The sequence below is a fragment of the Muntiacus reevesi genome, chromosome 12 (genome assembly GCF_963930625.1).
Source record: "Muntiacus reevesi chromosome 12, mMunRee1.1, whole genome shotgun sequence".
Lineage (NCBI taxonomy): Eukaryota > Metazoa > Chordata > Mammalia > Artiodactyla > Cervidae > Muntiacus > Muntiacus reevesi.
This window is the reverse complement of record NC_089260.1, coordinates 36,721,410-36,748,555: the sequence shown is the minus strand read 5'-3', so window position 1 is coordinate 36,748,555 and position 27,146 is coordinate 36,721,410. Positions and strand designations below refer to the sequence as shown.

General features: G+C 38.7%; 1 protein-coding gene across 1 annotated transcript in view; it reads left to right on the top strand.

Moving 5' to 3' along the window:
* The first annotated feature begins 16,556 nt into the window (after window positions 1-16,556).
* Window positions 16,557-27,146, top strand: part of STMN2 (stathmin 2) — a 55,812-nt gene continuing 45,222 nt past the window's right edge. Inside the window, exon 1 of the mRNA XM_065903005.1 lies at window positions 16,557-16,681. Within this exon, the coding sequence (XP_065759077.1) occupies window positions 16,663-16,681 (19 nt within the window). The 5' untranslated portion in view covers window positions 16,557-16,662. The remainder of the gene's footprint in view (window positions 16,682-27,146) is intronic.

Below are 27,146 nucleotides of genomic sequence, written 5' to 3'. Positions count from 1 at the left end.
AAACAAACAATCAGAATGATTAAGTAAAAAAAAAGGAGCAAAGACACAAATTACCAATGTCAAGAATGAAACATAAAACTTAAATATAAATCCTACAGACTTTGTAAGGATAATAAGGGAGTAATATAAACATTCACATCACTTGAAAAACAAAAAGCTCTAATTATTTGTACAACTGGGTAAATGCACTGACAAGAATATGCAGTTGGAATTGGATTTATGGCTTCTGGGTTGTCTGAAGATTCAGGACCTCCTGAAAAGTCTGAAATTCTCTAATGCATGATTTTTTTCTCCTCTCTTCAGAAAAGAAATAGGAATCCCATAGAAATACACAGAAAGAACCAAATCAAGATATAAAGAAAGCAATTCAAGCCAACAACAAAATGTTAGTAAAACTTAAAGTTGAGCTACCCCTTGCTTAGTTCAGAGAAATAGTACATAATGAAAGAGGAAAAATCCCAATTTTTTCTGAGAATGCAATAATGTTTTTCCATTGAGTGAGTATGAAGTACTTTACTGGTAAAACTTTGTCCTTTCCAGAGAATATTAATAAGCTAGATTATAAATTCTCAGAGTTTGATAGATCCTATTCCATGATTGGCTTATAAAGGCTCAATTCAGTTCAGTCACACAGTTGTGTCCAACTCAACTCCTGGAGCTTGCTCAAACTCAAGTCCATCGAGTCGGTGATGCCATCAAACCATCTCATCCTCTATCATCCCCTTCAATCAAACGCACTCGAATCTAAATCCAGCTACCTCACTTTCCCTTCTTGGTAAAGGTGAATTCCATGAATATTTAACCATTGTCCAATACTTTATTATATACTTGAAATTTGGTAAGAGATTAGATCTTAAATGTTCTCACCACCATAGAACCAAACTAAAATGACAAACACTTATGACAGGAACGAAATGGAGATGGTCAGCACAAACACATAATGGAATCTTAAACAAACTTTACAGGAATTTATAACTTCTCGGAAATTATCAGAGGACAGCAATCAGTTTCCAAACACCAAATCTTTTTTTTTTCCATTTATTTTTATTAGTTGGAGGCTAATTACTTTATAATACTGTAGTGGGTTTTGTCATACATTGATATGAATCAGTTATGGATTTACATGTGTTCCCCATCCCGATCCCCCCTCCCACCTCCCTCTCCACCTGATCCCTCTGGGTCTTCTCAGTGCACCAGCCCGGAGCACTTGTCTCATGCATCCAACCTGGGCTGGTGATCTGTTTCACCCTTGATAGCATACTTGTTTTGATGCTGTTCTCTCTAAACATCCCACCCTCGCCTTCTCCCACAGAGTCCAAAAGTCTGTTCTGTACATCTGTGTCTCTTTTTCTGTTTTGCATATAGGGTTATTGTTACCATCATTCTAAATTCCATATACATGTGTTAGTATACTGTATTGGTCTTTATCTTTCTGGCTTACTTCAGTCCGTATAATAGGCTCCAGTTTCATCCATCTCATTAGAACTGATTCAAATGAATTCTTTTTAATGGCTGAGTAATATTCCATGGTGTATATGCACCACAGCTTCCTTATCCATTCATCTGCTGATGGACATCTAGGTTGCTTCCATGTCCTGGCTATTATAAACAGTGCTGCGATGAACATTGGGGTGCACGTGTCTCTTTGAGATCTGGTTTCCTCGGTGCAAACACCAAATCTTTTCACGCCATCCTGGAACTTCCTTATTCTCACCCAGCTATCCTGATTCAAATAGGGAAGAAAACCACTAGGGAACTAATTAGCTGAAAAAGCCAAATAAATTCCATGCTTACCTTGCAAAAACTCCTGAATCTGTGAGTATCTTGGAATTCATTGCTACCACAGCACTGAGTTTCCTGACTCACAGGTCAAAAGTCTTTCAATAGACTTTCAACTTTATTCAGTATGCAGAGTTGGGTTTTTGATACTACAAAAAAGAAATGGTAATTAAATTATGTGATGCCACGGAGGTGTTCCCTAACACTTTGTGGTAGTAATCATCTTATATATCAAATCAATAAATTGAACACTAAACTTACACAATTTATACATCAATTATATCTCAAAAAAGCTGGCAGAAAAAAGAAATCAAAATTAGCAGTTTTCCATAATGAGCCATCCTGTTGTGACTAATGTTCTCACAGAAGCCCCAATATATTATTTGTTGATGACACTGCTCAAGAATCTATACAAGATTCTTCCTCTAAAACAAAACTTGACCTATAAGCCTCAAAGCCCTGGAGAAGTAAAATGAATTAATGATATTTTTTTTACATTTTAATATTTTTTAAATCCAAATTTATAGCAAAGAACAATTCAATTAATTTCTGTTCAATTAATTCCTGTATACCCTGTACCAACATTCACTAATTGTTAACATTTTACACATTCCTTTCTCTCTTTTCTTTAATAATTACTAAGCTGATCCATTTGAAAGCTAGTTGTAGATATCATGACCCATTATTCTTTAATAATTCTGTGTTTATCCCCTAAGAACAAGAACATTCTTTTACATGACCACAATATAGTCATCACATTTAGAAAGCCCGATATTCATATGATATCACAATACAACATATTAATTATCTCCTAATGTGGTGCTAGTGGTAAGGAACCTGCCTGCCAATGAAAGAGACGTAAGAAACACGTGTTTAATCCCTGGGTAGGGAAAATCCCTTGGAGAGGAAAATGGCAACCCACCCCAGCATTCTTGCCTGGGAAATCCCACAGTCAGAGGAGCCTGGTGAGCTGCAGTCCATGGGGTCACAAAAGAGTCAGACACAGCTTAGCGACTACACAGTCGTATGCTAAGAATTCATTCAAGCTCGTGCTCATTCAGTAAGCACTATTATCAATCAGTCAATCAGTGTCCTTCACATATTATTTTCCTGATCCAGAATTCAATCTAGAATCACTTGTTACAATTAGTTGTAGTGTCTCTTTAGTTCCTGTTTAGTTTCCTTAGAGCAGTTTCTCACCTGTGTTTGTCTTTATGACATTAATATTTGTTAAGAATGCAGGGAGTTGTTTATGAACTCAGGCTTTTTGATGTTTTGTCACAATTAATTTCTGCATGCTTGTCAGGAATACAAAAGTAACCCATGTCGTGTCCTCAGTGCAACACATCTAGAATCAGAGGATATTAGTTTATCACATTACTAATGATGTTAACTGGGTTCAGATGGCATCAACAAGGTTTCTCCATGTAAAATTATCGATATTCCCTTTGTACTTAATAAGTAATCTGTGGGGAAATACTCTGACGCAGTTTAATTATCTGGTCCCCATCACACTTTCACCTCGTGATGTTAGCATTTATTAATGATTCTTGCCTAAATCAATTATCACTATGGTAGTTGCAGATTGGTGATTTTTTTTCCCAACTCTATAACACTCTATGGTAAAGAAGAGCTTTTTATTTAATAAGTTCTTATCTAATACTGATATATTTGTGTTGATAAGCATGTCCCATCAAGAGCCCCTCAAACTGCCTCCAGAGTCCTTTTTACAATGTTCATTTCTTTTTAGAACTTCCTCAGTTTTTGACACAATGAAGTACTTCAGACTCATCTCAAATTTTTTCTGTCCCAGCCATGGAGTCAACTATATTTCTAAGATCTTCAGAAACCATTACATGGTTTGTTTAACTCTACCTAGAATGTTTGTTCTCTACAATATCAATAAATTTACGTCCCCTCAATGTGAACCCTTAGGGAATATTTTTGCCCATGTATCTAGATTGCACTCTCATGCTGACTACATGAAAAGGTGAGTTTGACAAGATCATCCTGCACTAGTTCCTTGTAGTGGAGAATTATTTTTCAAAACCAAAATCCAGGTAGTATTACACAGGGGTATAATTGCTTCTAAGTTCATTCAGTGGATAGAACGAAGAAATACAGATTTTCATCATAAATGTAGTATATTTCAAATCATGAATTAGTATAAATTCATTTATACTATGAACTCTTATATCCCTAATTCCAATCCGGGAGCTTCCCTGGTGGCTCAGATGGTAAAGAGTCTGCCTGCAATGTGGGAGAATCTAACACCACAGTATTCTTCTCTACCTTCTCCAATTCTGTATTTATATCTCCTTTTTCCTACAAAGACAAGTCTGACTCCAACAATAGTACATTTAGTTAGCTTTTCAATCTTACTGTATATACAAAGAGATTCCAGGATTTTCACTCTTACTACACTTACAGGAAACAGTGCATTCAAAGTTCAAGGTTTGAAGGGTTTTTTACTTTCTTTGGTGGGGGGATGGGGGGAGAGGGGGAGTTTTGCTGTCTTTAGATTGAAGATATATAATCATATCACTATATTTCAAGGTTTTGGACTAATAATATTTAAACTCAGAACAGTTAATATGCACAGAAGAGTTTAATCCTCCTTATCCTAAAGTTCTATCCTAGTCTTTTTTTTAAATAGTACCAGTATATATTACAATTATTTTTAAGTAGATAAATTACAAGTTTTAGTTGGAATTTCAATATCAAACTCTCAAAAATTAAGAGTGAATGTACAGAGAAGTAGAAGTGTATGGTAGACCTATGAACCAGTTCAACCCAATGAAGATTTATACAATTTTTAAAGCAACAAAGAATTTGTAAAATACACATTCTGTTTAAGTTCCCATAGACAGTAAATTAGGAGACACTGGGACATATCTAGGGACATAAAACAAGGTGTAAAAATTTTATGGTGTAAAGGTATTGTAATCATACAGAGTCTGTTCTCTTCTCACTGTGGAATTATGATAAGAGATCAATATCAAAAGGTATTTGGAAATAATCCACATATCTTCAAGTGCAAAGTGACATTTACCAAGAGAAATCTTTGATTTAGCCATTGAAATCAATAAAGTTATAAGACTGAAAACCACAGATGATTGCAGAGAAGAAATCATTTAAATGAGAAAATATCTGAATGAGAAATTGGTATCAAAGATACTTTAAAAATCTAATATATTTGGAAATCAAGTGTCCACTTTTAAATGATGGCTGTATCTAAGTAGCAAAAACAAGTAAAATTAGAAAATATTTTTAATAGGCTAAAAATGAAAAGAGAATTTATCAGAATTTTTTGCATGCCTATCCTAGTCTTAATTATGGTATAATCTACTTTACAAAACCCCCATAAACTCTCACGTTTTTGCTGACTAACATTATCCTTATTACATCCTGATCTTTTCCGCTGTTTTTAAAACCTTATATTCTATGCAGAGTCACACCCAATAGGTACAGACTGCTTTTCCTAAAGAGATTCCAGTGAATACACACCTGAACTGAGCTGAAGTCGCTCAGTCGTATCCGACTCTTTGCAACCCCATGGACTGTAGACCCCAGGCTCCTCGGTCCATGGGATTTTCTGGGCATGAATATTGGAGTGGGTTGCCATTTCCTTCTCCAGGGGATCTTCCCAACCCAGGGATCGAACCCGGGTCTCCCGCATTGTAGGCAGACGCTTTACCGTCTGAGCCACCAGGGAAGCCCTAATACACACCTAGCAGGCTTTAATTATTGCACAATGAGTAGGCTGAGTTATACAGAGAAAGACAGCAATGAAAGTTAGTCTTAAAACTATATTGAAAGGGACCTTTTCAAGTGTTTCTCATCACTAATGCTGTTCTTAAACTCCGAAACACACAACCCACGGATTTATATTTCTCAACACATATGTACTAAGGACCTTGCTGCTAAGTCACTTCAGTAGTGTCCAACTCTGTGCGACCCTGTCCCTGGGATTCTCCAGGCAAGAACACTGGAGTGGGTTGCCATTTCCTTCTCCAATGCATAAAAGTGAAAAGTGAAAGTAAAGTCACTCAGTCATGTCCGACTGTTCAAGATGCCACGGACTGCAGCCTACCAGGCTCCTCCGTCCATGGGATTTTCCAGGCATGAGTACTGGAGTGGGGTGCCATTGCCTTCTCCACTAAGGACCTTATGATCTGAGTATCCATTCCCATTAGAGATCAAATCGTGGGCTCCCTAAAACATCCCCAGAAACCGGAAATTTGCAGAAACAGACAATTGCCACACCTGCCAACATGGCCAATTGTGGAAACTCTTACCTGGTCCAGACCCTTCTAAAAAGTGTTAACACACATGCTTCAATTGAATTCAAGTGAAAGTCGTTCAGTCGTGTCCAACTCTTTGCGACCTCATGGACTATAACCCACCAGGCAACTCTGTCCATGGAATTCTCCAGGCAAGAATACTGGAGTGGGTTGTCACTCCCTTCTCCAGGGGATCTTCCCAACCCAGGGATCAAACCCTGGTCTCCTGCATTGCAGGCAGATTCTTTGCCATCTGAGCCACCAGGGAAGAAGTAAACTCTAGGTCTCCCACAATTACTGCCGTCACATATATCCAGACCTCAAAGTCACCCATGGGATGTAACAATGTAAGTTATGATTCTACTATTCTGTCATAAGCTAATTCAGAACCATCACATGGCTTGTTTAAATCTACTGAGAATGCTTGTTCTTTGCAATTAGACTAATTGCAATCAAGCAGCAACTGATATGAACTGATTTATCTTTAAATCCTCTTAGAAGTCCCAGGGACAGAGGAGCCTGGCAGGCTACAGCGACTTAGCAACTAAATAACAACAACAATATACATCCAAGGGATTACTTTTCCTCTGTAATTAGATGGACCTCAAAAATGATCTACACTTTGACAAAATCATATTGCCTTTCTTGGGATTCTAAACAAATCCCTCTTCTCATATTTTTGATGGGGAGCTTCACATGGTAACTCATCAGAAAAGATTCAAGACACCAGACATCATGAGGATTTCTTCCTCAGACTGAAATATGTGATCCATGAAAGTGGAATAACTAGTTTTGAGGGGGGAACAGGCACACGGCTTTTAAGCTTGCCTAAACTGATCCATTAGCCTTACACTCCTGGTTGGTTCTAGGCCAATTAAAATCTAGGTACAAATAGTGGGATTCCAAATATTTCTTTTGATAGTTAGGATTCACCTTGCCTTTTCAAGTGAATGATATGCAGGTGCCTAAAAATTACCACAGTGTCACTATGCCAGGCTGACACTCAGCTGATGCTACTCTATCAAAAAGACTGAACCCATTATGGCTCATTCAGGTAACTTTGACCAAATGGAGGACCAACTTACTCTAATAGAGAAATGGTGCGGTCTTACCTTAATAATAAAGGAGAGTTCAGCAGAAGTCTAGCCAAGAGTTCAGCAGTAGTCATATCCAGAAATAAGACATACCACTTTCAGTCACAGAATTTCTCAGAAAACTCATAAATAACTAAAATGGCCTTCACTGGTAACTGCCAGTCCCTGATGAAGGCTGCCTTGCTTCAAGGAAAATGTTCCCCCCAATAAATATTAACTAATCACTTTGCCTAAGGGCCAAAAACAATATTTTATTTTCAGGTGCTTGTGTTTTGTTTTTTTTTTTAATAAACCATTCCTGGGACTTCCCTGGTGAGCCACTGGCTAAGACTCCATGCTCCCAATGTACGGGGCCTTGGTTCAATCCTTGATCGGGGAGTTGACTCCCACATGCCACAACTAATAACACAGGCATAAACTATAAGATCAAAGATCCCACATGTTGCAACTAAGACCTGGCTCAGCCAAATAAATAAATAATAAAACCATCCCTTGCTTTGTCTCCATGATTGATCTCCATCACATATGAGTAAATATCATCTATGCTTTTAATTAAACTGAATACATCTGAGTTATTCTTTAGCAAGATGATCCTCAATCTAATCAAGACCCAAAAGTTGACTTCCATTTACAGGAAGCTCAGGAAAAAGTTAAATGACCACATAGCAGCAAAGAGGTATATCCAGAATGGAAAATAGTTCATAGGACAATTAACCCAGTTTCTGTAATAACTCAAAGACTGTTTTAAATGAAGGGAGGGTTGCTCCAGATCAAAAGAGATTTGAGAAACTTGAAACTGAATAGAATGCATGCACCATAGGTCCCATTTCAAGCAAATAAACTATAAAAAGGCATTTTCAAAGCAATCATGAAAATGTAATTCTGAGCCACGTATTACATGTTACCAATAAATCATTATAATCAAGTGTGGTATTAGAATTGCATTTATGTAAGAAAAGGTTCATATGTTTAAGAGAGATACCTACTTAGGTATGCAAGAGAAAATTTAAATAATGTCTATTTTCTCTTAAAGATTCCAACAAAGGTGGAAAAAATAAAGAAAAATAACAGAAGCAAGGAAATTCTGACCATTTATTAACCTGATTGACATGAGTTCATTATTTGCTCTCTCTTCCTTTGTGTCCATTTGAAATTGTTCATCACAAAAATATTCTTAACTTTGAAATCCTTTTTTCCAAAAGAGGACATTTCCTGCATTTTCTAACTCAAAGAGCAAAACTGTGGGAAATGTTTTTTCTGCCACAACAGGCACCATTTGCTACCTAAACCTGCACGTTTCTCCCTTGTCACTGACCTGAATTCCTGAAAAGTTAGATGTAATTACTTACCTTATGATTGAGGAAGCAGTTGCAAGGGAAAAAAAGGACGACTCCATCAAGATGTAAAAAGATGAGAAAATACAGAATGAGATTCTACTGTCTATATGAGAACTCAAGGTTAATGTTACAGTCAAAATGAATTCTTAATGAAATCACTTTTAAAAATTCTATGTCTATTAATTCAACTCCATCTGATAACAAAGCAGGATGGGGTGGGGGAAGTTCAGAGGATAAGAGAATGAGTTAATAAATGATTAGTGGAAAAGTATCTTTGTCTTTTTGTTTTTTTTAATTAAACTTTTCATTTTATATTGGAGTATAGCCAATTAACATGTTGTGATAGTTTCAGGCAGACAGCAAAGGGACTCAGCCGTGGACAAACTCCCTTCCCATTCAGCCTGCCATATAGCATTGAGCAGAGTTCCCTGTGCTATACAGTAGGACCTTGAAGTTATCAATTTTAAATATAGCAGTGTGTACATGTTGATCCCAAACTCCCTAACTATCCCTTCTGGAAAAATATCTTCAGAAGGCAGTACAGTAAATTGCTTTTTCTTTTCTCTTTCCTAATTCCCCCTCCCCCTCCTTCCAGATGTGATTTAAATAAGACCAAGTTCTTAGGCAACCAAGGTTTCCTGTATGTATAGTGCAATGCTTATGATGAGGTTTCTATTTAAAAAGTAAAATAAAAATAAGGCCTGTGGGATAAATGGAGTGAGTCATACTTCTCCTAGATTTCTCTTCCAGGCACTTCAATATTGTCTCCACTGTGTTCTCACTAAAGTATTGTAAGTTAAAATGCTGAGTGGGATCCCAAGAGGAATCAATTTCCCAGCTTCAGTGGTATCCTACTAATGTTCTCCTTGGACTCAAATTGTAAATCAGCTCACAGAAAGAAGGAAAGCAATACAGTAGTTGCTGTCAAGATAGCAAATAATTTTCAACATTATCAATTTAATGTAAAAATTCAACTTATTAAATTTGTATTAAGTCCTTCTTACAATCAAAGTAAATTCATTTCCAAAAAATTCAATTATAAAATTATCAATAAGACTTCCTAATTTCAATAAGTCACTTTGCTTCTGGGTAAATTATTCTAATTACTAATACGTATCAGTCCCATTTGGACATAAAAAAAATCATAGGTACAAAAAAGGAGATAATAATTAACTAAGCATTCTTCTTTTTCCCTGTTTTGGCCACACTGTGCAGCTTGTGGGATCCAAGTTCCCTAACCAGGGGTCAAACCCATGCCCCCTGCACTGGAAGTGCAGAGTTTTCACCACTTGCCAGGCGAGTCCCAGCATTCTCCACTTTTAATAACCAATCTAAGAGGAAAATAATAAGGTATGTTAATTCACCACTGCAGAATCAACTATAACTCACCAAACAATATAGATTTCATTGAATGAAAATATATATTTTCATTATGTTTTCATTAATACATGTATAATGAAAAAATATATATTTTCATTAATAAGGAACATAAACTCCCTCCTTGGAATGACTTTCCCTTTAAATAAACCACATCGGTGGTTCTTTTAAATCACATCACTACAAACAATAAATGCTGGAGAGGATGTGGAGAAAAGGGAACCCTCTTACCCTGTTGGTGGGGATGCAAGTTTGTATAGCCTCTACTGAGAACAGTATGGAGGTCCTTTAAAAAATTAGAAATAAAGCTCCCATATGACCCAGCAATCCCCTTCCTTGGCATGTATCTGGAGAAGAACATCACTTGAAAGGATATAAGTACCCCAATGTTCATTGTGGTACTGTTAACAATAGCGAAGACAGAGAAGCAACCTAAATGTCCACTGAGAGATGAACGATAAAGAAGATGTGGTATGTGTGTACAATGGAATATTATTCATCCACTGAAAGGAATGGAATAATGCCATTTGCTGCAACATGATGGACCTAGAGATTATCATAAAAAAGTATGTTAGAGAAAGACAAACATCATATGATATCACTTATATGCAGAGTCTTAAAAAATTGATATAAATGAAGTAACTTACAAAGCAGACTCACAGACTTGGAGAACAAATTTATGGCAACCAGAGGGGAAGGATGAAGGGAGGGATAGACTGGGAGTTGTAAATGATGTAAGCACACTGCTATATTTAAACAGATAATTAATAAGGACTTACTGTGTAGCACAGGGAACTTTGCTTAATATTTTGTAATAACCAAATGGGAAAAGAACTTGAAAAGGAATGTGGTGGTGGTTTAGTTGCTAAGTCGTGTCCGACTCTTGTGACCCCATGGACTGTAGCCCACTGGGTTCCTCTGTTCATGGGATTTCCCAGGCAAGAATACTGGAGTGGATTGTCATTTCCTTCTCCAGGGGATCTTCCTGACCCAGAGAACAAACCCAGGTCTCCTACATTGCAGGCAGGTTCTTTACCAACTGAGCCATCAAGAAAGCCTGAAAAAGAATAGATACATGTATACATATAATTGAATCACTTTGCTGTGCCCCTGAAACTAACACAACATTGTAAACCAACTATACTCCAATATAAAATAAAAAATAAGGGACTTTCCTTGGTGGTCCACTGGTTAAGACTCTGGGCTTTCACTATAAGGGACACAAGTTCAATTCCTGGTCAGGGAACTGGATCCCACATGCTGTAACTAAGAGTTAGAATGCCTTAACTAGAGATTCCACAAGCCATAACTAGGACCTAGTGTGGCCAAATAAATAAATTAAAATTTTTTAAAAAACAAAACAAAAAATAATAAAGGATGTCAAATCCTTTTCATTTTTCATTAATCTACAAGGATATGGCAAAATCATCAAAATGTTAGCCAATTAACTTTTTTCATGTGTTACTATTTTAGGTACATCTCTAGATATTTTCAGCTTTAACTGAATTTCCAACTACCTAAAAAAATTCTATGACTTTTTTCATAAGTTTTCTTTGTAATCAACCAAATTTCAATCAAAATAATTAACTCAATTCTCACAATATTTTTCCTATCTCACTCACTTTTAATAATTACTTTAAGATTCTTTCCCAGACAGCTTATTCTTAGCAGAAAATCACCTGAGTATACTAGATGACATCAGTTAAATACTCCAAAGAAACTGTTCTCTTCAGTTTGGAAAGATATCAACACCTCAGGCCTCCTTGAAGAGATAATACACAATACACCAAAATCCACAGTAATTAAATCTCTGTTAGCACACTTCTGATCTTCACAACTTCCTCTGACTACTACTAAAGATTTTAAAAATTACCAAGGATCTTCTATTAACATGAGCTTTATCCTTCTATGTCCATTTGGGAGTGGGGTAGGATATGAATAAAGATACAATAGTAAACAGCTTAGTACCTGCTCCCTAGATGAGCTAAGCAATGAAAGGTGGTTGAAAGCATTGCTACAGCTTCACTGGGTTTAATCATCTTGATTTATTTTCAACAGTGTTGAAAGCTGTTGTTATTTTACAAACATTTATTGACTATCTACCCATGCTGCAGTCCATGGGGTCGCAAAGAGTCGGACATGACTGAGTGACCAAACTGAACTGAACGTGTGAATCACGAAGCCAAACACTAAAAGGGATCTAAAGATACACACTCAGTTCAGTTCAGCCACTCAGTTGTGTTCGACTCTTTGCAACGCCATGAACCACAACATGCCAGGCCTCCCTGTCCATCACAAACTCCTGGAGTTTACTCAAACTCATGCCCATCGAGTCAGTGATGCCATCCAGCCATCTCATCCTCTGTCGTCCCCTTCTCCTCCTGCCCCCAATCCCTCCCAGCATCAGGGTCTTTTCCAATGAGTCAACTCTTCGCATGAGGTGGCCAAAGTATTGGAGTTTCAGCTTCAACATCAGTCCTTCCAATGAACACCCAGGACTGATCTCCTTTAAGATGGACTGGTTGGATCTCCTTGAAGTCCAAGGGACTCTCAACAGTCTTCTCCAACACCACAGTTCAAAGCCATCAATTCTTCGGCACTCAGCTTTCTTCACAGTCCAACTCTCACATCCATACATGACCACTGGGAAAACCATAGCCTTGACCAGACGGACCTTTGTTGGCAAAGTAATGTCTCTACCCAGTACTTAACCTTAAAAGTTTAAATGTATTGAAAACTAAAACATAGTAACTATAACTTATTAAATACCCATGGTGGTTTAGGCAGCTGACACATGGCAACCCTTCAATTTACTCCAAATGTTGTAACAAAAGAATTGTTGTCTTTATCTGCATGGCATAGATCTAGTACCTATTGTTTCATTTGGTATCCATCCATCCCCATCAAGGACTTCTGTGGTGGCTCAGTAGTAAAGAACCTGCCTGCCAATGCAGGAGATGCACGTTCAGTCCCTGGGTCAGGAGGATTCCCTGGAGAAGGAAATGGCAATCCACTCCAGTATTCTTGGCTGGGAAATACCATGGACAGAGTAGCCTGGTGGGCTACAGTTAATGGGGTCACAAAAGAGTTGGACATGACTTAGCAACTAAACACCAAAAACATCCCCATCAAAACCATTTGCTTCCAGGAAAACTGATTCTTATCTTCTGACCTCTGAGACCCACTCAGGCTTTGTAGTTAGATGAGCCAACCAACCCCCTTTTATTATCAAAGTCAATTTGCATTTTTTTTCTATTCTTTGCAACCAAAAGCATTCTAAGTGATATAGAGCATAACAATCATCCTCCAAAATTAGCAACATTTTCTTAAAGAGATGGCAGCTAATTTATTTCATAATTTTTGTAATATATTTTAAAATTTTAGACAATAAGGAGAAAATTAGCTGATTTCAGAATATAAAAGCCTGAAATTTCATTAAATATTTGCTGAATGCATTAGTAGAACAAAAGAATGAGTAATGACTGAACTAGTGATTATGAGATAATTTCTCTGTTCCTATTTTGCCCCTATCCTCTCAGGCTATGGTGTGTTATGTTAAAACATCGCTATGACATTGTTATGCTAAAAAAATACAAAACAATAATTGATGCAACTCAGTTCTTTGAACTTAGTTTTTATTAGCCAGTTGATGACGGTCTCCTATCTTTATATTCTACAATGCTGGGTGCTGTACAGTACCAAGTCACTTCAGTTGTGTCTGACTCTTTTTGACCCTATGGACTACAGTCTGCCAGGCTCCTCTGTCCATAGGATTCTCTAAGCAAGAATACTGGAGCAGTTGCCATTTCCTTCTCCAAGGGATCTTCCCAACCCAGGGATCTAACACACGTCTCCTGCATTCACAGGTAGATTCTTTACCACTAGTGACACCTGGGAAGCCCATATTCTGTAGTAAGTCATATTAACCTACTACCCGGCCTGCTTGACATTATTTGAAAATAATACATAACTTTAGGTTAAGTACCTAGCATCTGGAAAGTCAGAAATAGAAAAGATTTACACATTTGACACTTGTCTCTGTGTATATTGACCTCCATCTCATATTCCTATCCATCAGTATGTAAAGTTCAACAGAGATTGAGAGATTAGACTGTACAATGAGTGTTTTATTTTGTGTTATTGATGGTGATCAAAAGTGCAGTAGATCTTGTTCAGCTGCTAGTGGTGGTTGTTAAAGGCATTAACACCATGATTTAGGGACCTTTTCTCCAAGGATTCTAATAATGGGTAGGGATGACACACAGTCTAAGGGGAAAGGGCGTGGTGGAAAGAAGAGGAACACTTTAAAGATATTAATCATACAGAGCTACTGAAATCGCTTATCTCATGACTAGTAACTACTTCGCTGAGAAGCAATCAGCTCTCACATTTAAAACGGGAGATGACTATAAAGAAGGAGGAAAAGGTTATTTATTTCCAGACACTGCCAACTTCCATATTGCTCTCTTGCTGTGTCATAGTCACAGACCTGTACAGTGACAGGAAGAATAACTTCTAATCTTCCTGTTCAAGAAATGATTTTATTGATCTCTACTCTATCTTTTATTTTCCTTATGATTCAGCAGGTCAGAACTGCATGTGCTCCTGTAGCTTTCTATCATTCAGCAAGATATCCATAGAGTTAAAAATGTCTTACAATAGGAGAGGAAGAAATTTATTTCAGCACCAAGGAGAGTACCCTATTAATTTCAAATGGTGTTATGCATTCAAAACTGCATATTGTTCATGAGGCTAGAAAGAAATTGAAAGGTGGTTTGACAGAAAGCTGCTAAAAAACTTATCTCATAAGATAGCTTATGAGAAAAATTCTAACCATTTCTATAAAATTTAAAACTTGCCAAAGTTTTGTATGTGTATCTGATTTCAACCATGCACTAATCTTTTAGCTTTAAAATACAACAGAATTAGACATTATTTGTCTATTTTTCAAATGTCAAAGCCACAGACCCTTGATGGACTTAGGTTTAAGGAAGTTTCAGTGAAGTCACAAAAGAGTTAAATTAACCATAATTAAAAACTCCATGATGCAATGAGAGATTATCATCCTAAGTGAAGTCAGTCAGAAAAACAAAGTAAAAACCATAATAGGAATCCAATGAACCTGTCTATGAAACAGAAACAAAACCAGAGACATAAAGAATAAGACTGGTGGTTGCTGAGGGGGAGATGGGTGGGAGAGGGTAGGAGAGAGGGCTTGGGATTAGCAGATGCAAAATGGTATATATAAGGTGGATAAACAACAAGGTCCTACTATATAGCACAGGGAACTATATTCAATATGCTGTGATAAACTATAAAGGAAATCATATAAAAATGTATATATATATATACGTGTGTGTACATATATAGCTGTATATATATATATACATATATGACTGAGTTTCTTTGTTGCACAACAGTAATAAACCCAACACTGCAATTCAACTATACTTCAATAAATGTAAAAAAAAAAAAGGTCCATGAGGTCCATGTGAACAAGTCCTAAAATCTTGCTCACTGCTATGTCCTCAGAGCTTGGTACATGGTAAATGCTCAATGAATATTCATGGAAGTCAAGTGAGAAAGAATGAATTAATGAATGGCATTCATTTAGTGAGTAGGAAGGAATTAATGAATATCTGGCTCATAATCAAAAATCATTGTCTGCACCTGGTCTCAGAGGTCCTCACACTGCTCAGTCTGAAACATGGATGCACCTTTCTCTGCCCTGTATCAACAGCGACTCTGGATCTCAGGGAAAAAATTTTGCTCCAGATCATACTTTTCAACTCCACTAAGCTTTCAGTATAAAGGGTTCTCCTTAGAGCCCTGGAAAGGTCACTGAGGTTTCAACCGGTGTAATCCTATATCTCCAGGGCACCATAGCATCCACCCACCTGTGGCTACTCCAATGCTCAAGTCAGCCAGTCAGTCTGGGTCTGCCCTGTTACCCGCTGGACAGGACGGTAACTCGCATCTTCTTCCCAAAGTCCCCAGGGAGACGATAACTACTTGTCCCTATTCCCTAACAACCCAGCAGCCCCTTTCTTGGTGCCAAAAGTAGAAAGCCGCAGGCCTTGCTCTGCTGAGGGATCCCCAGGAGTCCAGAGACATTTAAGTTCAGCTGCTGGGAGACAAATGACAATCGTGCCTTTCTGCTTTAAACTGTCACCACAGCCAGACATGGGGTCACCCTGAGGGACTAGAATCTACCAAAGACATGGCCAAAGGTGAAAGAGAAAACACGAGCAAGTAAAAACAACATTTAAATAGACGTTTCCAACAGTCAGCAGGTTGTGAAGACTTCTCAGGCCTCTGAAACCCTTTCCTTGTTCCTGTGTCTATTTGTGCAATGAAACAAGTACGAATCAAGTCAAGCCTCCTGGCTCCTAGGTAGGTACAGCCCAGTTGCTAGCTCCTAGAAGGATGCTGGGCTAAGGCTCCACTCTACTTGGACTGTACTATCAGGCCCCCAAAATGGGGGGAGCTGCCTGGGAAGGACTGATTTCCACTTCAAACTGCATTCTGGTACTTTGTACTCCAGCACCATTGGCCGATCAATATTTAATGCTTGGAGATTCTGACTCTGCGGGAGTCATGTCAGGGGACCTTGGGAGCCAATCTGCTTGAGCTTCTGAGTGATAATTATTCATGGGCTCCTGCCTCTTGCTCTTTCTCTCGCACGGCCCCACTCTGCAGACTCAGTGCCTTATTCAGTCTTCTCTCTCGCTCTCTGCGCTGCTGTAGCCGGACCCTCCGCCTTCGCCACATCAGCATCCGCACATCCCTACAATGGCTAAGACGGCAATGGGTAAGGCATCGCGCCTCGTTCTTCCTCGGCTCCACCTGAAGCCCACCGCTTACCTTTTCTCGTACAGCTTGGAAGGCATTCGGAGATATTTTCTAGAAGAAAAGACGTTATTGGTAACATAGGAATTGGGAAGGATGGGGGCAGCTCCGGGGTTTGAGGGAGGGCAAAGAGGGGATCTTTGAAAATCTAAAGCTAAGGATATTTTTTTTTTAAGGTGGAAGCAGGTAAGTTGCCGTCCCATGGGGAGTGAATTTATTCTGTTTCCATATTTTAAATTAAGGCTTAGCCGTTGGGGGAGGGGGCTACCTTAACTATATGCCTTAAATGGGGTTAAGGGGCATTTTGGAAAGTGCTTTGTAACGTCCTTTATTTCTTCTCTAGTTAAAAGATTAAGAAAGTAAGAAAATAGGGAAGAGGAAATGGGATGGGAGAAAGGAAAAAGAAAAATGTAAAGTCCAAGTGGTCCCATCTAGGCTGTTTGAAAGATGGGTGGAGACGAGGGGAGGCGGGTGAAGAACCGGGCAAATTTTATGGTATTGTCTGGTGGCAAAAACCGCTAGTCCTGGGGCGCGGTGTGGGGAGGTAAGGGCGCGGGGCGGGGTTGCGGGGAGACCTACACTCCTTTGTTTTAGGGAGAGGGAGGGGATGGAGCGAGAAGTCGGGAGGGCAAAGAGGGCGCGGGTGGGCAGCTGCAGGGGCGGGGAAGCGCGCGGCTAGGGAGGGACCGCGGTTTCGCAGGCGCTGGGGTGGGGTTTCTTTGTGTGAAGACGAGCCGTCGCGCGGGGGTGGGGGGAAGGCACCTGCAGCGCGGGGCACACAATGCGGACTGCCCCACCCTGAGCGCGCCGCGCCGGCGCCCTCCGCCCCGCCCCGGGTGCAGCTTCTCCGGCTTACCCGGGGCCCGGGTGCGGAGCGCAGCGCGAAGCCCGGAGCCAGCCCTGGGTAGACAGCGACGCCACGCCCCGCGCCTCGCGCTCCCGACTCCCAGCCTCGGCTTCCGAGCGAGACCTGACCGTGGCCCCCGCCCTCCGCACCCTGGCCTCATTGTTCTGTTTGTAGAGGGAAGAGGAGAAAAGTGGGTTAAACATTTTTCTTTTCAAAACCACATCACCTAGGGTTGCTTAGACTTAAATGCGATAAATTCTTCTTTCACGCATTTGAGCGGTGGGGGGAAAACCTTTTGGAAGCTAGATATGAGTACACATCATAATACAGATACAAAAGAGGTCAAGGTCTTTAACTGAGCCGAGTGATATAACAGTTTTGTAGGTCAAACAGGGCCAAATATCCGCAGTTTTCATAGGCTCAGCCGGTATCAAGAGACAGACACCAAACGAGGTTCCGGATCCAAGGCCTCCAACCCCAGCGCCTGGGTCTTGCGCCTCCAGGGCCCCTCCGAGGCCCCCGGGGACAGGCAGGGAGGGGCTGGAGCTCGGGCGGCGGCTGGAAGCACCCCTCCCCCGGAGCGGGATGCGGAGAAGGGGAAAGAGGCGAAAGAGGTTTGCTCTGGACCACTCCGCCCTGCCCCACCCTCCCAGGCGGAGCCGGGCAGACCTCCGGCTCAGATTCTTGGCAAAGGGGAAGGGGGCTTGGGGAGGGGGCCCTAGAGCGATCTGCAGTCCTAGAGCCCTCTTTTCCAGCCCGGCCGTCTAGAACAGACAGGACGCCCCTCGATGTGCGCAGACTTCGGGCGTTGCTCGGAGTCCGGGCTCGGAGCCGCTCCCAGCCCACCGAGTGTATCCGCAGAGAGGCCGGCTCGAGCCCCGCCCGGCCACACAAAGGCGCGGCCCCACCCCAGCCGGCCGCGGGGCCGCAGAGGTGACCCCTTCCCAGGAGTGCGGGGGGCGCTTCTCTTGCCCTCCCACAGTCCAGGGAGCCTGGGATCGCTTCCCCCAGCCGAAGCACACGATTCGCGCCCTGTTCAGGTGGAGACCCCTTGGGTGGTCTTGGTGCGAGAGACCCTCGCTCCTGGAGCGAGGGCTCGGCCCCACCCTTCCCAACTGGGGCGCAGACCCGACAGCGGCTGGCCGGGTGGGGGCGCACTTGGCGAGCAGGCGCGTGGATCGCAGCCAGCCCTGCAGAGCCCCGCGCCGCGCCCTGCGCGCCCCTCCCCGGAGCTGGGCGCTCGCCCCCGCGGGTGCAGCCCAGGAGACCGGTTTCTACGCAGTGTCCTGAGCTACCCCAGCTCCCCACAGTCGCGCTTCGCCCTCAAGTCGGGAAAGGGTCTGAGAATGGGGGATGGGGGCGATCTGGCTCTGCGCTCTGCACCCCCACTGAGAGGTTTCTGCTGCAGGAGGGCTTCTGCAAACTCATCACCATCATCAGTATTACTGCTGTTATTTCAAATTATTATTTGTTTGATGACTCAGGTGCCATATTTGTTCAAACGGTTTGAATGATCCCTTTTCAATGAGGATTAACCCTTGCTGCGCTAGCTTTTCTTCCTCCTGTTCCCACCCCCCCCCCCAGAAAAGAATGCATTTCTTCTTTAATTATACTTTATAAAACAAGTAAATGTTTGGTTGCTGTAGGGATTTTCTATGTTCATAAGTGAAGGTACTTGCTAAGGGCAGGGCTTGTGTGCCAAAGATTGCTGGAATATTCTCCGCAGAGAATTGTTTGTGGCTGCAATATGCATATGTAATTGAAATATTATGATATTAGCACTTGTATTCCTATGTATTATAGGCCATATCTATAAACATTTCAACGTAGGTTATGCACAGAATTTTAGTGGTTTCTTTTTTGTTTTCGAAACTTCAATTTTGCACAGAAACGTGGGTTGTGAAACGGTAGCCATCGTTCCATTAATAAAAATTCCACCCCAAATACGACAAATGCAAGGGCCCTTTCTGCCATGAGTAAGCAAATCAGGAAAAGAAGTACAACCTCTGCATTATTAAAATAATGGATTTTGAAATCATTCCAGTTGCAACGCATAATCAATTAATCACCAGGGCGGATGCTTTCTCCTGATTCATTAAACAATTATTGTATTCAGCATGATTGTACTAGGTGCATATAATACTCCCTGTTATCTTCTCTAATGAAGTGGACACCTTCTAAATGGATACATAAATAACTGGAAGTGGAAAGAGGAGAATTTGGTCAAAATTTTAGGATAAGATGGAAAAAGAAATAACAGTAGCTTATCATTTAATCTTATATGTATAGTTCATACCAGGCGAGTAAGCTGAGCCTGCATTAAGCATTATTGACCCAGTGTAGCCAAAGGCAAGTAGATGATTTAATGATATAAATTAATACATTTGCTGGTGGTTGTCTTACCTGAAAGAAAATAAATTTTTCAGTGATAATTAAGATTGGATGGTTTGGCATATTAAAATCTACAACTTTTAAATTAAAGTTAATTAAAATTAACCATGCTTTTGTGGTGTGACTTACAGATTTGTACTAAATTATCCTAAGGAGAAAAGGAGTGTTTTTATTGTTAGAGCAATTGTCTCTGCCCTTAATCATTAACATTTTTAGCTGAATTGTATTGTTACATTCAAAATGCGTTTGCTTACTTTCATATTTTTTAATTATTAATGGATAGATCATGGAATAAGCATTTGACAGATTATGTCTTCCATCAAAGAACTCGTTCTCAGTGGTGAAATGCTGAAGAGGTTACATTTTCCCCTGATTCAGGAAATGTCCTCTCCCAGTGTCATAAAGCCGGTTCATGCAGTGAAATAGTTTTCCTCCCTGTAATTTAGGATCAAAATAAATACTCAATTCTGTGATTATCTAGTTGTAGCTATCAAGCAGAATTTGTAAGCTAAATCTGTAAAATTAAAAATGAAGTGGAAGATAAATCAATTGCATAATTAATTGAGGATTTTTGTCATTGATAAATCCAAACCATTTTTAAGAAAATGCCTGACTTATCAATAACTGTGTTTTTTATTCCAGCCAACTATACACCCATCCCACCCCAGCCCCACTCCCACCAGCTCATTGCTCACAGAGGCTGGAGGAAGCTGGTCTCAGAGCCGAGGGCTACCTTTTTTGGGTGTGGTCACCCCAGGCAGCTGATTTAACTCCAATTCACTCTAGTTTCTCTTGTGGTCTTAGACAAACACACATTATTCTGTTGTCACACAACCTGTGACCTTATATGAAAAACACAAGAAATTTTAAAAAAAAGGAAAAAAAAATACAGAATTAGCCAGCGACCCAGATGTTTCCAGAACCAAGGCTCTTTACTGATTCTTTGAACTGAAAAGCTTGGTGCCTGCATTAACTTTTCACACCACTAGAGGGAAATCATGTTCTCAAAAAAGGAGATTTGCTTATTTAAGCCCTGTTTCAAAAACTTGCTATTTATTGTAAAAGCATTCACTTGCTTATTGGATAAGTTAATGCCATGCTTAACCTAGTGAATGAAAAGAGTTTGTGCACTTTTTCAAGGAGACATGAAATGAGCCATTTTAACAATCTGAAAGTAGGTGTTAGTTCAGGAAGTAGGTATAGGTCCTGGTTAATTCTCTGATGATTTTACTTTTCTAGTATCATTACATTGTTATTGTAATGTCATTTATGTTATTTGGGGAGTGGATACATAGTAGACAGTGGTCAGTAGTAATATCAAGATTATATAGGTACAGAATGTTTCAATGTTTAAATAAATTAATTAAACAAAAATATTGTTTAGTTATTCATTTATTTAAAATGTGCTCGTTGTTGTGGATTCATTTTAATGTCACTCTCCACCTTCAGGGATCTTGCAAGTTAGTGACTAAAGCAGACAGGTACTGAGAGAGCTCCACCCCGCAACCCCACCCCCACCCCCACCCCCCCACAATTGGCTGTTTCCTACTTTTTCAGCTTTTTTTCCATTTAAAGGATATCTCTTTTAAATAAATCCAGTGTGATTTCAGCTCGAATATTTAAATCTAATGTTTTGTTAGCTTTCAATAATTATTGAGTACTCCCTTGTAGTAGTTTTATTAGTTTAGCAGAAAATTGATGTTAATTTTAATGAAATAAGAAGAAGCAGATAAGCATAAGCCAATTTTTAGGATTATCAAAATTGGATTTTTTTAAATGTTTGCATTGGTAGGGAATTCTTTTTCTATTTCATGTAACTATAGTCCAACCATAAAATATTTAATTGGTTCATATTACTATGCTCCCAGATTTAATGTGCATGTGAATTACCCCTGACTTTCATTAAAATGCAAATTTTAATATGGTAGGTCTGGTTGAAGCCAGATATTCTGCATTCCTAACAAGTTCCCAGAAGATGCTGGTTCTAACCACCAAATACATTGATTTAAGAAATATAAAACTGTGATATATGTGTACCATCCACAGTAAGCTCTGACATTATGTCCTAACATTTTCAAGTCTATGGCAATCTTTACAAAATATTTCACCTCCAATCTCATACACTTAGGGATTTTATTCCTCTGGGAGTTATGTGTTCTGTGCCATCATTTTCTTTTAATTGGACTTTTAAAATATATTCGGATTGCAGGACTCAGCAGAAGACCTTCAGGAGAATGTGGAAATAAGAATTTGTGCATGTGTATGTACCTCTGTGTGTATAAGAATGAAATGTGACTTGTGGTACAGTTAAGAAGGATGACAAATCAATAATGCTCATTCCTGTCATTCCCAAAACAATATGCAGGAAAAAAATGTCAATTCAGAACCTTTCACTTGTGGAATGTTGTGCAAAAGTCTGTAACCCCATTTACCACCTTGACTAATTCATTGTCAGTACTCCACACACTAAACAAATTAACAAAGAGGATCTAGCAGCACTAAAATTGTCTCTCAATACAGCTGCATTTATCACTTACCAAATCATCTAAGAGCATTTCTTCCTGGATACCATATTAGCAAATTATTAATAATCTTTTGAGTATGGATAGATATTTGAAAACAAATTATGTGTGTGTTATCTGCCTATGTAAACTAGTAAGGGACTTTTGTTACTAAATACTGACTTCCTAAAAAGGTGACCTAGAGGTAAAGAAATGTGCCATCAAGGAATATCATCAAAGATACCCTATGTCAATCCTCCTACACAGTGGATTGCTGACCATGCAAACATGACCACATCTCTGGAAATGCTACCCTGATACTCTGCATGAAATACTATGCATAGAAATGATACCATGCATGAAATATCTCAGATTATAGCTTTACTATTTCCCAAATAGGGCATTAAAAACATGGTCTCAAAATAAAGCTGACCAGAGATATAGTACAATACACTGTTTTTCTCCATGAAATTGGAGTAAGCCTCAAGGTTATCCTTTCCTTTGTTCCTCCTGTCATTTTAGGGTCCCTCAAAATCGAGGAAACTTTCAATTTTTGCAACTCCTAGTACATTTCAAAAGGAAGAAGACAGCATTATTAAAGTAATACGTGTTTTAAACATTTAATCCTAGCAGTCTTGATAGCTGTATGTTGTAATTCATCAAGACATAACAAAAAAATCTAAGCTAGTGGCCCTTGAAAGCTGAGCCAAAAAAGCTTCCTGCTTGGTCCTTCAATCAATAGTTCTCCTATGATGCTGGTTGTTTTCAAGAGTCATTCTTCTGGCAAAAAAGTAAATTTCAGAGTGTCTATAAGAAATTACTTTAGTCTATTGATTTCATCCTTACGTATATAACATGCTGGACACTATGCACTTCACACATTTCACTATCCAGGCATCCTCAAAAGTCAGTACCATTACAGATGAGGAAACCGAGGCCCAGAGAAGAGGAATGACTTTCCCAAGGTCACGTAGTTACTCAGACCTGGAATTCGAACCCAGGTGTTCAGGCTCCAGAATCTTCATCTTTAATGAGTAACCTTACATGTCAGAGGTTTTCTCATCATGGGGTTTGAACCAGTGATACCGCCATTTTGTTTAACAGGCCCAATGGTCTCATCCTTTCTGAGCATAGAAGCACCTTGAAGATGAAACACCTTCAAATTAATGACTCATTATAATAGCTGGCCTGGGGCTTATTACAGTAATTGCCATGATTCAGGCTTTTGGAGGAAGAGAGCTATGAGACCGTGGGGGCTGGAACATATGAAACCATCGGCTTTCTGAAGGCTCAGCTAAGAGCCCAGCGGGGACCTCTCATGTGGACACAATGATTTTTTTCTGGAAAAAAAGAATCTTAACCTAATCAGTATCATCCTGGTTGACACATTTCAAATGGACTCTCAGCTGTCTCCATAGGCCCTAGATGTATAATTTTAATATTTTGTTTTATAAAATAAGTCTAGAGCTAAAAGAGAGATACAGCAATGGTATCCACATTTAGTATAACCATTAGACATTACTTGAAGACTTCTCCATCCTGTTATCTCAAAAGCAGGCAGGCAGGCAGGAATGATGTGAGAAGGTTCTGAATCCCCTGTGAAACATTTTTAATTATCTTTTAATAAAAAAATCAGGTCCTGTCATTTGTCAAGGAGACATTTGCAGTAGTAAAATCTGTGTTTATATAGCCCATTTTTATTAGTCGTGATTAAAGATAACAATTTGTGTTCATTTGTTCTTGCAAAACACTTTTATGTGAATGTAAAGGTTAATTAATGCATCTCAGCAATCAATTTGCTAGTCATCTGGAAATATAGCTTCTAGAGGAATTGTACTTAAGAAAAGAAGCCACACACTATACCATAAAACCATAACCAAAATTTTAAGGTTTTTCTCATTTGTAATTTTGTTGACCTCCAGTTTAAAATATTTAATACTTTGAAAAATTATAAGATTCCAAAAATTTGTTTTTGTGACCAAAAATAGATAATTATAGTTCTTGTATAGTACATTAAATGTAATGCTTTCTGGAATTGATTTTTTAAATTGTAAAGTGGTGGCTATAAGAATGCTTATTTAGCAGTTATTCTTCCAGAATAATTGTTCTCTGGATGTCAGATTGTTTATCATTCGTTAGCACAAGTACTTAGTATAATAATAAATCATCAGTGATATGAATCTGTCAATCTTTTGGTTGTATGTCTATATCAGTATAAAAAGAATTTGATGAAATTCATCTAGACTTAGTTCCACAAATACTTGTACAAGAAGGTATTTTAAAGGTTAGATTTTCATTCTACTCCCTATCTTGGAAGATTTTTTTTCCCTTTAACAGCAACAATAATGGAGCCAGTTTTGTTCCACTGAACAAAACTGATTACATTTAAGCCTAATAACAGTCTTTCAGTTTGGGCTTTCTAGTAAATAGAAGCCTAACTCACATGATAAAGTTCAATCTATAAAGTACTGACTGTTTCAGAACTGAGATGAGAAGATGAGAATATCATATCAAGATGTTACTTCTCAACAGTTCTAGACTCTAACGGGGAGGGGCACCGATCATGTCAAGCCATTGGAGGCAGGCTATGCAGCTGCCTTGGAACCCTGCTTCAGAACTTTCAGACTTGTCTTGACTACTCCGTGGTTCTTTTTCTCCCTAATACGCTAATGTCTACTGTCATTTAAGTCTCAGCTTTATCTGAGCAGTGTCGGTTAGCATCCCTCTCACTGTAGTTGTTCAAACACGTGAAACATCACGAGTTGATTCTAGTCTTTTGATGCCCAGGTTACATGATCCCAGACTCCTGTCACTTTAAAAATCATCTGTTCATTCTACTTCTGACCTACTTTTTCCTTTTAGAATTAAAAAAAGAAGCAGATAAACATAGAATATTGAAAATGTTCAAAAGAAGAATTAGCATGACCAGCAGTATGGGACCTTGTGGTTCTCAGAAGATATTCACAAACTCCATCCTTTTTAACTTGCAAATAGTCCCTATGAAATGAGCATAATATACAGGTTACTCTGTTTAAAAATGCTCAAAAAATTTACTTAAGCAAGTTTACATGTGATAAGTTTTAGAGACAGAACCAGAACACATTGCATTATATATGTAATAGTATATATAACATATATATATGGCATATATAATATACATATCTTTATTATACATATTTATATATGTATAATAAAGATATGTATATATCTTTATTAGACCTTTATATACATAACTCTTTATTAGAACACAGGTCTAGTAAAAATACACATCTTTATTAGACCTGTATATGATTTTACTGATATATGAAATCTACAAAACAAAATAGAAATTCATAGATAGGTGAGGGGGTGCAGGATTGGGCAAAATAGGTGAGAAACATTAAGTACAAATTTTCAGTTATAAAATAAATAAGGCACAAGGATATAATGTACAGCATAGGTAATATAGTCAATAATATTGTAATAACTTTGTTATACATGATGACAGATGGTAACTAAACTTATTGTGGGAATCATTTTATAATGTGTAAAAATATTGAATCAATATGTTGTTCACCTGACATTAATATAATATTAAAGTCAATTATACTTCAAAAAAAGATGTAGATATCTAATATACATTGTATATCTTAATATTATATGTATTAGGTAGAATTAAATTAGATATGATATCTATGATGTATATCATATATATTACATCTATATAAGATATGTTATGATAATATATGATTAAATAAGCTAATAAAGTTTAGCACTTTCTCCTGTCCAGTAATGAAATATGCACAAGTGAAGAAAGGCAGGTATTGAGTGGGTTTGCCTTTAGTCTAAAGTTATTAATGGTTAATGGCATTAATTAAAATAGATTCAAGCACCCACTCCATTCTGAAACCTATGCTAGGTGTTGTGAAAATATAAATAATCATGGTCCTCACCATTGGAGAATTTAGTCTTTTAAAGAAAACAGACCCCTGAACATACAAAAAAAAAAAAAATAACCAGTAATACTAGCTTATAACTATAAATAGAAGTGTCCACCATTTTAACGATTTTACTATACTACCCTGCAATATTATTACAAGACAGTACATGATACACTAAGACCATCAATTAGGAAGCACAGAGATACACCCAAAGACTGTTAAGACACCTCTGGCAGATCAGAAGTGGATATGGGGGTTAGATGGACATAGTTTTAAATCTTGCCCCATCTATTCACTATCTGATAATCCTTGAGTGAATTATCATCTCTATACTGCCATTTTCTCAATTATATCACACAATATATCTCAGGGAAAAATAATACCACTAAATTACACAGTTGTTGTCAGACAGAAAAAGGCAAATACTGTATGATATCAGTTATATGTGGAATCTAAAAACAGTACAAATGATAAATGATATTTTTTGTGTATATGCAAAACAGAAACAAACTCACAGACATAGAAGGCAAGCTCATGGTCACCAAAGGAGAAAGGGGAGAGTGGAGGGACAAATGAGGGGTGTGGGATGAACAGTTACAAACGACTATGTGTAAAATAGGTAAGCAACAAGGATATACTGTATAGTACAAGGAATTACAGCCATTATCTTATAAACTGTAATGGAGTATAATATGAAAAAATACTAAACCCCTATACTGTACACCCGAAACTATTGCAGTGTTGGAAATCAACTATACTTTGATTTTT